General features: G+C 48.7%; 2 protein-coding genes across 2 annotated transcripts in view; both read left to right on the forward strand.

Moving 5' to 3' along the window:
- The window catches only part of LOC135103142 (hemicentin-2-like), a 40,337-nt gene extending 34,427 nt beyond the window's left edge, over positions 1-5,910 (forward strand). The window contains exons 8-11 of the mRNA XM_064009206.1: positions 2,598-2,757; positions 4,512-4,713; positions 5,539-5,631; positions 5,775-5,910. Of these exons, the coding sequence (XP_063865276.1) occupies positions 2,598-2,757; positions 4,512-4,713; positions 5,539-5,626 (450 nt within the window). The 3' untranslated portion in view covers positions 5,627-5,631; positions 5,775-5,910. The remainder of the gene's footprint in view (positions 1-2,597; positions 2,758-4,511; positions 4,714-5,538; positions 5,632-5,774) is intronic.
- LOC135102567 (uncharacterized) lies at positions 5,722-12,949 on the forward strand. Its single transcript, XM_064007849.1, has 6 exons — positions 5,722-5,738; positions 5,775-6,054; positions 8,330-8,463; positions 9,371-9,540; positions 10,295-10,371; positions 11,469-12,949. The coding sequence occupies exons 1-6, from the start codon at positions 5,722-5,724 to the stop codon at positions 11,556-11,558; spliced, it is 768 nt and encodes a 255-aa protein (XP_063863919.1). The 3' UTR covers positions 11,559-12,949.
- Positions 12,950-14,666: the final 1,717 nt, after the last annotated feature.

Genomic DNA, 14,666 nt, shown 5'->3' on the forward strand with positions numbered 1-14,666 from the left:
TTTTAATTAACAATGATGGAAACTCGACAAGTAAGAGAGTAGCGTCTATTTTTGCATCAGCGAGAGGAGGGGGAGGAAGAGGAAGGCGCCGCGCGGTGGACTGGGCAGCGGTTCCAACACGAGACGCACCGAGTTAGTTAATGTTCCCCAATAAAATGTTAATGTTATGTTACAGTGGCGTGCCGGAGTTAGAGACCACTGACCTATGTACGTGTGTGTGTGTGTGTGTGTGTGTGTGTGTGTGTGTGTGTGTGTGTGTGTGTGTGTGTGTGTGTGTGTGTGATTAAGTATGTAAATTAAGATAACCGATTCTAGAATAGGTACTCTACATCAATTTCCTTCTTCCGTGAGCGATACGTCATGGCTAAGAAGAAATGGAATGTTAGAGAGAGAGAGAGAGAGAGAGAGAGAGAGAGAGAGAGAGAGAGAGAGAGAGAGAGAGAGAGAGAGAGCTATTGTCGTTAAAGGTCATGTTGTAATTACTCTTTGATGTTACTGAGAGGCGAAGGGCAGCGGTCAGCAGGGAGAGGCGCGGGTCAGCAATCTCGCCGCCGCCCTCAGGCTTCCCCCGGGAGTGAGTGCTTCCAGTGACAGCCGCGGCAGGTGTCTGGCTGCTGACGCTCCCCACTTATTGAGAAAGTTGTACTGAGCCGCATTGTTACATTCATAGCATTGTACTCCAGTTATTGGAGGCTTTTTTTCTATCGAACTTCTTAGAGACCAGCAGGAAAGTAGTTTATTTCTTGGATTTCTTGTTGTAAGATGGAAACAGAATACTGAGATTAATTAGGATTTTTATTGTTTTTACAGCGTCCTCTCTTAGTCTTACGCTTTCTGCTGGACTTCTTAAAGAGCGGCAAGAATGTAGTTTATTTCCTCGATTTCTCGTTGTCAAATAGAAAAAGAATACTAAGACTAATTCATTTATATTATTTTCACAGCGTCCTCTATTAGTCTTAATTAACTGAGGGACTGGCATTGCAAAATATTTCTCGTGAAGAATATATATATATATATATATATATATATATATATATATATATATATATATATATATATATATATATATATATATATATATATATATATATATATATATATATATATATATATATATATATATATATATATATATATATATATATATATATATATATATATATATATATAAATTTTTTATTCACTCCAATTTACTAAATAATTAAATAGCACTAATAACTCTACTCGAATAATGTTATCTCCACCCCACATGAAGCGTAAAGAAAGTACTACGAAAAATATCTCCTGGGAAGTGCATAGGGATTTCTGATGTACATGTCAAACTCGAAGAAAGACGGTCATTGCTACAGCTTCCCTCAGACCCTGAAGCCAGGGCGAGGTTGTTGGGTATGGGAAGAAAGAAGTAAATTAAATTGGAAGGCGTCCCCTCGCCATCCTCACCCGTCGCAGCACAGCACGGTGGGAGCCTCAAGAGAAGCCTCGACTCTTTGACCTCTCTGGTTTCTCCTTGTGCTTTATGAAATTTTTTTGCTGCAAGTTTATATCGTAGTTTGGAAAGCGGCTACTGACAGCAAATGGAATGATGGAGTACTACAGATATTTTTAATATAATTTATTTTTTCTTCAGTGAAAGTTAAATAGAATTACTCAAATAGCAGATGTCAGATTGCTTTCCTTAAGTTAAGATGTTGTAGTGCAGGTTTAGAACACATTATTGAAAGGCGCCACTGAAAACAAAAAGAATGATGGCGTAGTACAGATATTTTAGTGTACTTTACTTTTTCTTCAGTGAAAGTTAAATAGAATTCGTCAAATAACAGATGCCATTGTGTCACTACCAGGCGCTTGATGAAAAAAAAAAAAAACACCACAACGGAGTGCGAGGAACACGTGACCTCCAACCGTATGAAATCTGCCCAGCAACGCCACTATACACTGCCAGCTTGAGTTACTAAAAGAGCGCTGCCTCTCCTACCATGAAATTCCCGTGAGCCAGGATCGAAACAATGTGTACTGTATACCACTGAGCCGATTCCCTCTAGGTGATTCATTACCCCGCATGAATCCTGCCTCTGACTAATTAATATAAGAGACGAACGGTAGTGACTTTGACGTTATGAATAATTGAACAAGTCAGTCAGTCACCTGCTAAAAATTCATAGCGAGACTTACGTATGTGAGTGAATAGAATATCCCTTGATAAATAGACGACAATGGTGCGCTGGAATCTGACTCCTTACCCCACACTGGCTCAGCGACCATCTGCTTTAACTCAGTGTGAACAATTCAATTATTCTGAAGATATGATCGATGCCATTATTGGGAAAATGTATCTCCGATTTCCATCAGCGTAATATAGGGAAGGACGGAGACGAAAACAATCAGATCTGGTGTAAGCTCAAGTCAATTAGATATCCCACTCCGGGCAGAGAGAGAGAGAGAGAGAGAGAGAGAGAGAGAGAGAGAGAGAGAGAGAGAGAGAGAGAGAGAGAGAGACTGTTAGAGAGAGAGACTGCTAGAGAGAGAAGAGGGAGGGGCAGCTAAATAATAAAAAAAGGAGAAAAAAAAACAAGAATGTGTGTAACCTCTACTTGCAGAACGAGCGAGTAACCAGCCAGCGGAAGGAAGGGATCTTGGTGTCCGACAGGAACCTGGTGCTGCAAACCGTACGCCGCTCCTCCGCCGGCAACTACACCTGCACTGCCACCAACACCCAGGGCTCCACCACCAGCAACACCCTGCACCTCGACATCATGTGTACGGTGACGTCTTCTGCAGGAGAGAGAGAGAGAGAGAGAGAGAGAGAGAGAGAGAGAGGGGGGAGGGATGCTATTGGAGAAGGACGAAGAGGAGAGAAAGAAGACTGAACGAGGATGGTCAAAGAAGGAGGCGGAGTAGAGATGGGAAGAGCAGGAGGAGGGAGAGGAGGACGAGTTGAATGATTGATTTTCCAATAAATAAATGTTGTTGGTGGCAGTGGAGGTAGACAGGCTACTCTCCGGTGAACAAAAGGTTAAAAGTGTTATCTCTCCTGGTCTCCATTATTTCCTTCCCTCCACTTTTTCCTCTTCTCTCCGCTGCTCGAGGCGGAGAGGCTTCCACTTAGTATGATTTGCATTTGGAAAGTTAATCCCGGCTCGCCTCCACACCTGCCCTTACCGTGCTTGTTTCATCTCACCTGTTCCACCACACACTCATCTCACCCCAGCCTCTCTCACTCTCTCTCCCAACAACACCGGTTTGCATTAAGTGCGGTTGGCTGCCGACGCCCAAAAAGTTACCCCAAGTTCATATCTTTTAGCCACATTTCTTTCTCTATTTTTTCCTACTTCTCCTCCTCCTCCTTTCACCTTCTTCCTGCGTTACTCCTGTTTTCCGTCTTTATCCATCCGTTCTCTCTCTCTCTCTCTCTCTCTCTCTCTCTCTCTCTCTCTCTCTCTCTCTCTCCTCCTCTCTCCTCTCTCTCTCTCTCTCTCTCTCTCTCTCTCTCTCTCTCTCTCTCTCTCTCTCTTCCAGTTTTCCCTCCGTGCCTCCCCGCCCTGTCCCTGCCTCGCCCTTCCACCTCCACTCAACAGAATCCTCATTATTGGCTACAATATTGATGCGGGACCAACAGTAAAGGTCAGAGCTATGTAGTACTGCGCGAGAACGGAGGTTTTAAGAGTACCCACCACCGCCACCTCCATCACCACCACCACCACCACCTGTGCCACACCCTTGTCCACTCCTCACAGCTAAATCACCCCTCCACCACAGCCTAACGCGTCACCACTCCACCACCTACACACGTATTATACTACTGCAACAGCCACACCCACACATCGTCACCGCCACCGCCACATCCGTCCAGCGCCGCCGCCTGCTATCACCGTAGTTCACGCCCCAGCCAGCCACACCCGCCCACTGCTCTTATTGAAATGCATCACCACCCACCAGCACCACTGCCTCCACCACAACAATAACAACCACGCCGTCCATCACCACTCACATCACCGCATTCACGACTGGAGACGTCACCACCTCCTTTACCACCAGCACCACTACTAGTAACAAACACCACCACCATCACACGACTGTCCAGATCTAAGCACCGCAGATCACCACTACCAGTCTACATCACTACCACTATCTACACCACTACCACTATCTACACCACTACCGCTATCTCACTACTACCACTATCTGCACCACTACTATCACCAGTTAACGCCAAAAGTCACTGAGCACCACACCACCCATTGCAACCAATACCACGACCTTCTTCATTTATCCCTCACCACTACACTACACCACTGCACTCACCCCTTTCAAACACAACCACTACCCAGTGAAAACCTAACAGCACCAATTCCTTACCACCACCACCACCACCACCACCAACCCACCAACACCACCACAATGTCCATCTATTTCTTGTCACCCTCCCCTCATTACTGATCCTGCCGGGCGGGAAAGGTCAAGCGCTGTTGGATCTTGTTGGATGTGAATTTTAAGCCTACTTTCCCCTGCAGACTTGCCAGTGTGCAAAGATGGGCCGCAGACGGTGGCAGTGGCGGAGGGGGAGAACACCCGCCTCTCCTGTAGGGTGGACGCGCGGCCCAACGACGACCTCTCCTTCACGTGGTTCTTCAACAACACCCTGGACACCGTGGAGGTCGATCACCACCGGTTCTCGGTCCTTCCCGGCCTCAGCGTGCTCGATTACACGCCAAGGTGAGTGTGATACGAGGCGGGGGTTGCGCTCAGGTGTTTGGGGGAGCAGTGTCACCCGGGCGTCCTCAGGGAGGGAAAGATTTATCGACCAAGGCGAGGTAGAGTGTGTCACGCAAGATCGTAGTGTCCCAGGTGCAAACGAGGTCAGGGTGGGCCGGGACGGTGGCTGGTGGTGGCGGCGAGGCGTGCAGGAATTCGTAACCTCCACCTGGTCTACTCCCTCGTAATTGCTCGTAATTCTCGTCACGTCCTGGTAATCCTGAGCCATTGACAATCCAGCTGGCGCCGCCTCCCCTTATTTCCATTGTCAAGGTATATTTATCCAGCCAGCTGGACGACCTTGCCGGCAAGGTAGGTCGGCCAGACCTTTATGCCTCCTGACCCTGGTCGGCCCGGCACGCAGGTGTGCACGGCTCGGCGGAGCTCCTCTAATTAACACGCGGCCTTCGTGTGCCAATAGTGAACTTGATCATTACGCTAATTTATAAATTTGATTTTTGACACACCAGTGGCATCATCCTCCGTGAGAGCGTCCTCATGCATCGCGTGCTGATTGAGGAGCAATTAACCCGCCCGGGACGACACAACCGCCGCGTGAGACACCCGCCAAGCGCGTCTCGTATTCAGGTTATTGAGAGTGATGCAAGCAGTTTGGGACAGGAATGTTATGTTTTTAAGGATTAGTAGTTTATTATTTATGAAAGCATTTGTTTTCAATTTAAAAGTGACGTAGGATAATCCTTCCCCCATCCATCTTTGTTTTGTCACAATGTTAACTCCAGGCCAGCTTGTCTACAGCCACCTCACCCTGCCGCCTGTCCCCAGGTCTGCGCGGGACTACGGCACCGCTGTCCTGCTGGGCCACCAACACCGTGGGCATGCAGGTGGACCCGTGCAGGTTCGCTGTGGTTGAGGCAGGTGAGGCTCTGAGTATAAAATCTTTTTGATACATTAATGGAAATATTTACACCATTTGTGCAAGGTGGGCTGTGGTTCACGACATCCCGAATGATCTTTGACTTTGTGTAGTCACAGTATCATCGTTCTCTTTAATCTTGCAGGGCCTCCAGAGCGGGTGGCGAACTGCGTGCTGGTGAACCTGACAGTGGGCACTCTGGAGGTGGGCCTGCACGCCGGGCAACGACGGAGGGCTGCCGCAACATTTCGTGGCGCGGGTGTACGCGGCCCCGACGCAGGCTCTGCTGGCCACGCTGGAAAGAGCCTGTGCCGAGGTTCCATGTGAGCGGCCTAACGCCTGGCCAAGACTACCTCATCACCGTGACGGCCGTGAACGCCAAGGGAGCGAGTGACCCCGAGGAGATTGATGCTGTCCGCCTCAAGGTGAGTAAGCTAACACCTCCACCGTGATTGTGTTGTCGCTGAGCCTCTCACTGCCTCCCATCCCCAGCAGCTGCTCCCTCAGCAGTGCGGGGACCGTCATCACTCTGGACCTGACGCGCTGAATGGCATGTGTTGCTCACTGCTCGTGAAGGCTTAGCGAACACGTGACGCCAGAGTGGCAGGGAAATGCTCGGAACTTTCTCTCTCTCTCTCTCTCTCTCTCTCTCTCTCTCTCTCTCTCTCTCTCTCTCTCTCTCTCTCTCTCTCTCTCTCTCTCTCTCTCTCTCTCAGAGAGAGAGAGAGAGAGAGAGAGAGAGAGAGAGAGCTCATTTATTCTTTTTAAAGTGCACGCAGGCACATTGAGAGCCAATAAGCTCCTGATGTCATTGTGACGGTCAAGGCGTGTTTCTGCATCTGAGGTCTGTACTATACCATGGCTGCAGTCAAATGCAAAATTAATGGATATCATGTTGAGGACCAGTAATATGCTCAGAAAAAAGTTATTTTTAACCGAGTGTCCGTGAAAGAAAAAAATGAACACGTGTAACGAAAACACTTAATTTAGAGGGCGGCCTTTGCTTGGCGTGTGTCTGGTACAAGTTTTAGCGCAGTGTGTCACTCTTGACCTGATATCCTCTTTAAGTGGCGCCGACACTCTCCATAAATCATGGCTCGGCCAGGCCAAGCTACAAAATGCCGGTAGTGTAGCGCCCTCACCCGCGAACAATACTTTTACTGGGACGTTCATGGCAGTAGCAGAGCAGCGAGGGACGGAGCGGGGGACGGGACAGGATGACGCTGGGCAGGAGGTGGGGCTGGAGACTGACGGGAAGCAATGGGAAGGCAAGCGACGTGAGGGTTGTAATTTGTCACCTGTCAGGGAGCTTTGCACTCGAGAAAGGTGGAATAAATCAAAGGATGGCATACATTTCATTGTTTCCCAATCAAGCATCATTTAATCATTGCTCTGCTGACGCGCCGGAGAGCTGCACAATGAACTGGTGCACGACAAATGGCTGAGCGTGACAACAGCGAGGCCTTTGAAGGGTGTGTCGCTCTTGGATCGTCCCCTTGCTAAAAGGAAAAAAAAGCTGTTGTGTGCCAAGTCTACAGTGGTGCCGCCGTCCAGCTGACCCCTTCCATCTGTCTGGTCCACGTCCCGCCTCCATTGTCCCGGAGCAGAGCAGCGGTGTCCGGCTGATTGGCACTCTCATACTGCCGTTGTATGCGAGCCCCAGTGATCGCCGTGACCGCCTCCTTTATTTTTACACCAGACCACTGCATCGCTCAGCCAATTTGCCGCGATTTTCTTTAACATATACTAAACATTTCTATGTATATAAATAGATAGACAGACAAAAAGATAGATAATCCTTTTTTCACCTGTTGTGCACAAAAGACTTGACACCCTTGGGACAAGTAGCGTGGGCAGGTATGAGCTGCGAACAAGGGAGGCAGAATAATGCAGTAACAATGTTCACGAAGATTATCTTAATACTGTAATACATAGACAATGTTTTTCTTTTTCTACTCAGCTTGGATTACTAAGGTCCTGCATTTAACCACAACTTTACATGGCTTACAGTGAGATGGGTGCCTTTATATAATCATGCATACGTATATAAATAAAGGTGAGGTGTTGGTCTCTCGAGGCACAAGTCAGACTGTCAGCAATGTAATATTCGGTGGTCCAGAGTTGGTGCAAAGTTTCCTTTTCAACTCAAATGTGTATTCCTATGTGTTTTTGTTTACGCTTAACACTCTCACTCCTCCCTCCCACATTACTTGTTCCCCCATTCCTTCTTGCCTTCCTCCTCCCTCATCTCCTCCCCTTCAACGCCCGCACGACCACCCTTCCCAGATCCCTCCCCACTTAATTTCTCCCAAACCTCTCTTCCTCACTCATTTTCTCCCCTTCCTTCCCACCCCATATTTTCTTCCCTTCCTCCCATATTCTCTCCATCACTCTATCCACTCACTCCTACACTCACTTCCCGTTCCTCCCCTTGTCATAACCTCCACTGTCCCTCCCTTACTCCAGCATCCCATCCCACCTCCCTCCTCCTGCTACTTCTCCCCCCTCTCCCTCTCCCACGGATTTAACCCACTCACTCCTCCATCCCTCTCCCTTCTACCCTCTTCCCGTCCACGCCCTGCCTCGCTCACCACGCCCCCACTCGTACTTTTTACCTGTTGCACCTCACTGGACGTTCATCACCTTATCCATCACCTTTAAGCTTTGCTCCGTTTGTCCCCCGCTGCTCCCCCGCGTCAGGTGGCCGAGAAGCGGATGGTAGAGGTCACGCCCGCTCCCGTGTCTCCCCTGGTGGGCGTGTTCCTGGGCCTGGTGGGCGGCTTCGTGTTCCTCCTGCTGGCGGGCGTGTTCCTATCCAGAGGCCGATATCACAGGTATTGATGGTTGTGTGTGTGTGTGTGTGTGTCTTTGTTTGTGTGTGTCTTTGTTTGTTTTTATGGGTCTCTCTCTCTCTCTCTCTCTCTCTCTCTCTCTCTCTCTCTCTCTCTCTCTCTCTCTCTCTCTCTCTCTCTCTCTCTCTCTCTCTCTCTCTCTCTCTCTCTCTCTCTCTCTGACACACACACACACACACACACACACACACACACACTTACTTTCTAACTTTGCATAACTTAGCTGAGATCAACTTTGCCTCACCCTTACCGAGTCCATTCTGTCTTTGCGTCCAAGTTAAGTGTCGTGTCGCGTCCGTCTCACCTTGTTCCCCTGAGTTACCTGTGTGAGGGTCGAGTTTCGCCTCACTCTCGGCGCGGGTAATGAGGGGTATACAAGCAAGCCGGGACGTCCTCTGTGCCGGACGCTGAAACTTAATCCAGCCAAGAGAACATAACTTGAGCCTCTGCACCTTGGTTACTTGGATCTAAAGGATGATTTTGTAGTCTCGTGGGTTCTTTAGGGCAAGAATATGTGTTTATGGTTCATTTTATACAGATGTACTTAAGAGAAATTTGGATGTTCTCTTGATGGTAAAAAAAAAAAATCCCGTTAAGAGAAAGTGATTTGAGACTCGAATCTTTGATGCTTAGGATTTTTTTTTTTTTTTTTAGAGTTCTTGAGCCTGAGCATGTCCGAGTCCTTGATCCATGAAAGATATAAATAAATGTCATATTAGAATGTTAAGCCATGTCATATTAAAATGTTAAGATCCATACAAGGTAAAATTTGAGTTTCTAGGATACTTTACCTTGAAAGTGACTGAGTTCACGAGTAAAAATGTACCTTACGTATTTCCTAATCAGGTAATGGTTCTGAATGCCTTTCCATCTCCCCACCCCCATGCAGGTGTAGATGTTGGGGTCACCACCAGGCGGCGGAGGACACCACGAGGAGCTCCCCTCCACCCAGCACGACCACCACCACCACCACCACCACGCCCACCACGCACGCCCGCACGGTCTCCCTTCAAGGACAGGAAAGAAGAGCAGCCCCAGACGTCTTACGAACGATTAATGGTAACTTTTCATATTTTTCTCACCACTAGTCCGCCTCAGCCAACACAATTACTACCATAGCGCCACTAACGCCGCCACTAACACCGCCACCGCCACCCGGCACGGCCATTAACACTCCCTTTAACGCGGGACGCAGCGCCATTACTAACTATAATCACCAGTACAACTCACAAAACTCCACCACTTGCACCATAACTTACGCCACTGGAAGCATCGCTCGCCGGCGTGTGATGCACCACCGCCACAAACACTCGCCACCACACACCGCTGCCACCACTCACTGCTCTTTTTGTTCCCAGCACCGGGTCGAGGTTCACTGACCACCATCACCACCACCATCACTACCATCACCACCACCACTCACACTCGCCAAATGTTGCTATTGACCTGATGACAAGTTTTTAGATGATTGCACATAATGGCTTTTTAGTGGAATACTTGCTGCAGATTTTGCTTAATTGTTCACTTCATTTAGATTTATACTAGAAGGCCTAAGCTGTAACTGGAGATTCTTCCTTGTCTGTCTCTCTTTGTCTGTGTATCTATCTGTCTATCTGTCTGTCTACCCCTCCGTCTACCTCTGTTTCACTCTGTCTGTCTGTCTATCTTTCAGTCTACGTAACTCTCTCTCTCTCTCTCTCGCTCTCTCTCTCTCTCTCTCTCTCTCTCTCTCTCTCTCTCTCTCTCTCTCTCTCTCTCTCTCTCTCTCTCTCTCTCTCTGCACACCGCTTTCTAATAAAGTTCCTCCTCGCAGCTCAACTTTTGGAGAGTGACATATGCCCAGAGATTATATCAGCGCGTGTCCCGCCGCCCCCCTATACACGCACGCAGGTAGGTCCCAATCAGCCCGCCTCCACCTGTGCCTGTGTCCCGTGTGTGTTCAGTACCGGTGCTCTACTCGGAAGTCTCTTGAAGTACCGGGATTAAATATACCTTGATGTTTGCCAGTCCCAGCCTCAGCCAGCCACGCCCACTTCAGTTCCCTACCCGATCCCCGTGCTCTCAAAACAATAGCCATTTAACGGAGTGCCTGCAGTGTTCCTGTGACATAGCACGGTGCAGGGACAGGGAGGACAAGGTGAGGGGTGAGGGGTGAGGTGAGGCAGGGCGGGGTACGTGGAAGCGGATAGCCGTGTATCATTATTGTCAGGCGGTCACACTGCCTCGCTATGTCACCCCTGTGGACGCCTTTAGAACCTGTATCCCCTCCGCTACTCGCATCCTTCCCCTCACTCCCTGTTGCAGTTCCCGTGTCTTTCTGTTGTGGCAGCTTGTTATGAATTCCCATATGTCTCCTTCTTACTATTTCTCCTCCTCTTCTTTTCCTCTTCTCTAATTCTATATCTGCGAGTACTTTACTGCCAGATTCCTTTAACTTTTCTTCCTCCTCCGTTTGCCATCTCTTGTCATACGTCGTCAGTTTTCTTATCTATCACTGGTCTTTCTTTCCTTCCTTCCATTCGTCCTTCCTCCCTTCCTTTCCTCCCTTCTCCCTGCTTTTCCTCACCCTTCATTCATCCATTGAAGGCCTAAAGATATTGATGGCCTAGTCACGTGACCTCTTATATCTCCAAGAACCACAGGGGAAGATCATTAAGTCTTTTTTCCTCTAACAATCGAGTCCTATTTTGCCTCTTACCTGAATGACATCAAAGGGGCGAACCATCAAGGGGAGTGAAGGCTGGTCTGGCCACAACCTCCACCAACCATTCAAGAGATCCTTCCCTGTTTGAACCGAGATCCACTACTTTTTTTTTTTTCCTGTGTTCACTACTTTAGAGTCGCTGGGATAGACTGACCCTGACAGCAAAGCGTGTGTGTGTGTGTGTGTGTGTGTGTGTGTGTGTGTGTGTAAGGAGTGAATGTAAAACTAAGAAAACATTTCCATTGGTGTGAACGCTAAGCTCCTTGAGTGTTCCCCCCCACAGCCGGCGGTGGTGCGGGAGTCCCCGGCCACGACCACAGCGGGACGGTCGCCCAGCCCGATACTTCTGCCCCACCATGAGAGCTTCGTCTAGAGTCTCCCCGACCACCCGCGTCACGTCTGGGACGCCTGGAGGAGGAAAAGCAACACAGGCCGTCTCCAAGTGCAATACAAGAAGGAGAGAACTGCAACAGAACCTAGTTGACGGCCGCTTTCTCTCTTGCTCGTTCAAGGATCCTCAGAAAACACGAAGCTGATCTACTCCCGCGAGTCTCGTGGAGTCAGGCAGCGTCCACCTGCCGTGTGCTCGCATCCAGCCCGGCGCGAGGTGAAGCGAAGACCGGATGAGTCAGCGACGCCCTATCCCTGCCGCTGCCACCGCCGCCCCTGTACCACATCCGTAAAGGGAACACATCAGACAGCATTTAGGGACACGGAATTATCGATTGTACTCCTATTGGATCATGCCATCCATGTGGTGTAGGCTTGAAGGTGTGAGGTCCCTGGCTGGCCCTGAGTGGCGGAAAGCTGTGCAGGATGGGATGTGTGTGTGTGTGTGTGTGTGTGTGTGTGTGTGTGTGTGTGTGTGTGTGCCGGGCGGGGCGGGAGTGAAGGCCCCCACCAACCACTTGCCAGGGTAGGTATCTGTGTTACTGTTGTTAGTCGGTATGATTCACGTCACTTTTTTATCACTACATGTCAAGCCAAGTAAGTCTGTGTCAGGGAAACCACAGGAACGGGAAACACGAATAGGAGAGCGAGGGCGACGCACTCGCTCTTCGGTTCCTACCTGAGCCACACACTTCGGAATGATAACAGGAAACTTCCACACAACCTGAGCGACTCCTAAGACGGATGTACTGTGTATCTTCCGCAAAGTTAAATGTATACTCCAGTGCTGTTATAGTTTGGTGGTGATGAGCTCAGACTTTTTTTTTTCGTACATTTCGGTGAGAAGCACATCGGTCTGAATTGGTAGCAAGGTGGTCACCACACACGGCGGGGTCTCACCAGCCCCCCAGGAAGCCTGCACGTGGACAGGTCCCCCGAGGGCCTCCAGTGCCCGGGGGAGCAACGTGACATCGATTCTTTTCTCCTTGCGTTGTCTTTTTTCCAATACGAATAGGAGAGGTTTGAACTTCCCCGAAAAGTTAATGTGGTGTATTTTTTTACATTAATGTTTATTTGTAATATACTCAACAACCATAATCTCCACCATAATATTTGTGTGATGTATGTTTTCTCAACCGTCCCCATATTTGTGGACTTGTTTTCCCTTATTTCTGTTTTACATTCTTCGTATTTATCAAGGTCAAACTCTAGTGTCGCAGCCACTTCCTGCCCGCCGAGGCTGCCGTCACCAGGCAGCCGCCGCCGGTACGTGTAGGTCTGGATGTTTGTATGTAATTTTTGTAAATTCTTATGTGATTATGGCCGAAATAGCAGCTATATGTATATTTTATATAATAAAAGCAAATTTATTACGCCACTGTAGTACATGATTAGCACATTGTTGTGTCTTCAGTGTGACGATAGCCAAGATCCAACGGACGCAGCCAGCCATGACGTGGCAGCACCCGGGAATAAGTGTGCAGCAAGGGATTCATGGTAGTCTGTGCCTCGAATCGAATTCCAGAGTCACTTTTGACACCGGGTGGACGTAAGGGGCGGGAAGCGGGAGCAGCACCATTACGTTAGGAATAACTCGTTAAAATATTAAATTCGAGGTGTTATGCGTTCTACTCATTTCGGGATATTAGATTTGAAATCAAACCTAAACTCCACATATTCCTGAAGAAAGTCCACAGAAAAGACCTGAGGACATGCACGGATATTCACGCGGTACTTTGTGCAGTAATGCTTCTCGTTATGCTGTGATCTTTAAGAGTTCATTTTAAATCCTACATTCATGTCATTAAGGGAAAGCTTTTGCATACCGATGTCAGCATAAGTTTTCCTGATAAGATTTGTTTGTTTGTTTGTTTGTTTTATTCGTTTTGTAATTATAAGTCTTGAGATGGATCCTTCGTGTGGAAAGAAAAGAGAGGACGAGGGAAACTTTTAAAGTTTTAACAGGAAAGTGGAGGACGTACGGGTGTTGGTGGTTCGGGGAGACCGTGAGTGACTCCCTCGCTGTGTGACTCGAGTTTCAAACAAGTTAGAGGAATGAAATTTCACTGGCAGCCTTGACCGTCCCGGCAACAACAGGACCAAATATATACGGCGTGCAGGACCTCTGGACCACTCCCTAGACCGCTGGAGCAGGGCCATGACAGCTCCGAGCCACGAGCTGGACGTTGTTTTGAACACAGAGACTTGCACCCCGAGGCTCTCCATCTTGCGTCACACAGCGAATAAAATGTCACTACATGCACCTGTATATTTCAATTGATCGTGTGTGTGTGTGTGTGTGTGTGTGTGTGTAGTAGTAGGATTCAACTTTGGGCTTCACTTATTTAATCTCTAATGGTTGCATACAAGTCGGGCTTTCCACTTTTTCCTTGCTCTCCTGCTGATTGATCCTGCCTTGTGACGTCATCACATCAAAGCAGTCACACTGATTGCTTAAACCAGGTGACGTCAGTGGCAAGACTACCACACCTTCATTGGCCGCGGCTCGAGGATATCCTGTGTTTCTTTCACAGCTTGCTCGTAACGTAATCAAGTTTTTTTTTCTCTCTCTTGAAGTCATTTTACCTTAGGAACACAGCATAGTTGTTTCCTTCCACTGCTCTGCGTCATATAGTGTTTCCTGTACACCAGCCTGACGTCGGGAATGCGGAGACAAGAGCACCTCATCTCCGATCACCAGCCTTGTGTCCGTACGAGACAATAGGAACATACAAAAATACCAGACAAAGTGCGAGGACAAGGGAGAGACCGCGGCACGCCAGGCACGTCTGTCATTGGCCGCGGCCGTCCATATATTACGTGAAATGTCTGTATTGCTCGGTGTGGTCGATGGACGCGTGACCACGGCCAGATTAGGAAGGGCTGCACCAGGTAGTCAGCTTGAAGGGAGTAATTCAGCCTGTGAAGGTCGGGTCATGTTACGATATGGCTTTTATTATTAATGTCAGCCTTGTGCGTGCCATAAGTCCCCAGGCCTGTTATCGGCAGCGGTTTGTGTTGCAGCGGCGCGCTCACGTCCCTGGCGTTGTTACGAATCCGCATGACTGACGCCAACCCTTGTAAAGATTCT

The sequence above is a fragment of the Scylla paramamosain genome, chromosome 8 (assembly GCF_035594125.1).
Source record: "Scylla paramamosain isolate STU-SP2022 chromosome 8, ASM3559412v1, whole genome shotgun sequence".
Classification (NCBI taxonomy): domain Eukaryota; kingdom Metazoa; phylum Arthropoda; class Malacostraca; order Decapoda; family Portunidae; genus Scylla; species Scylla paramamosain.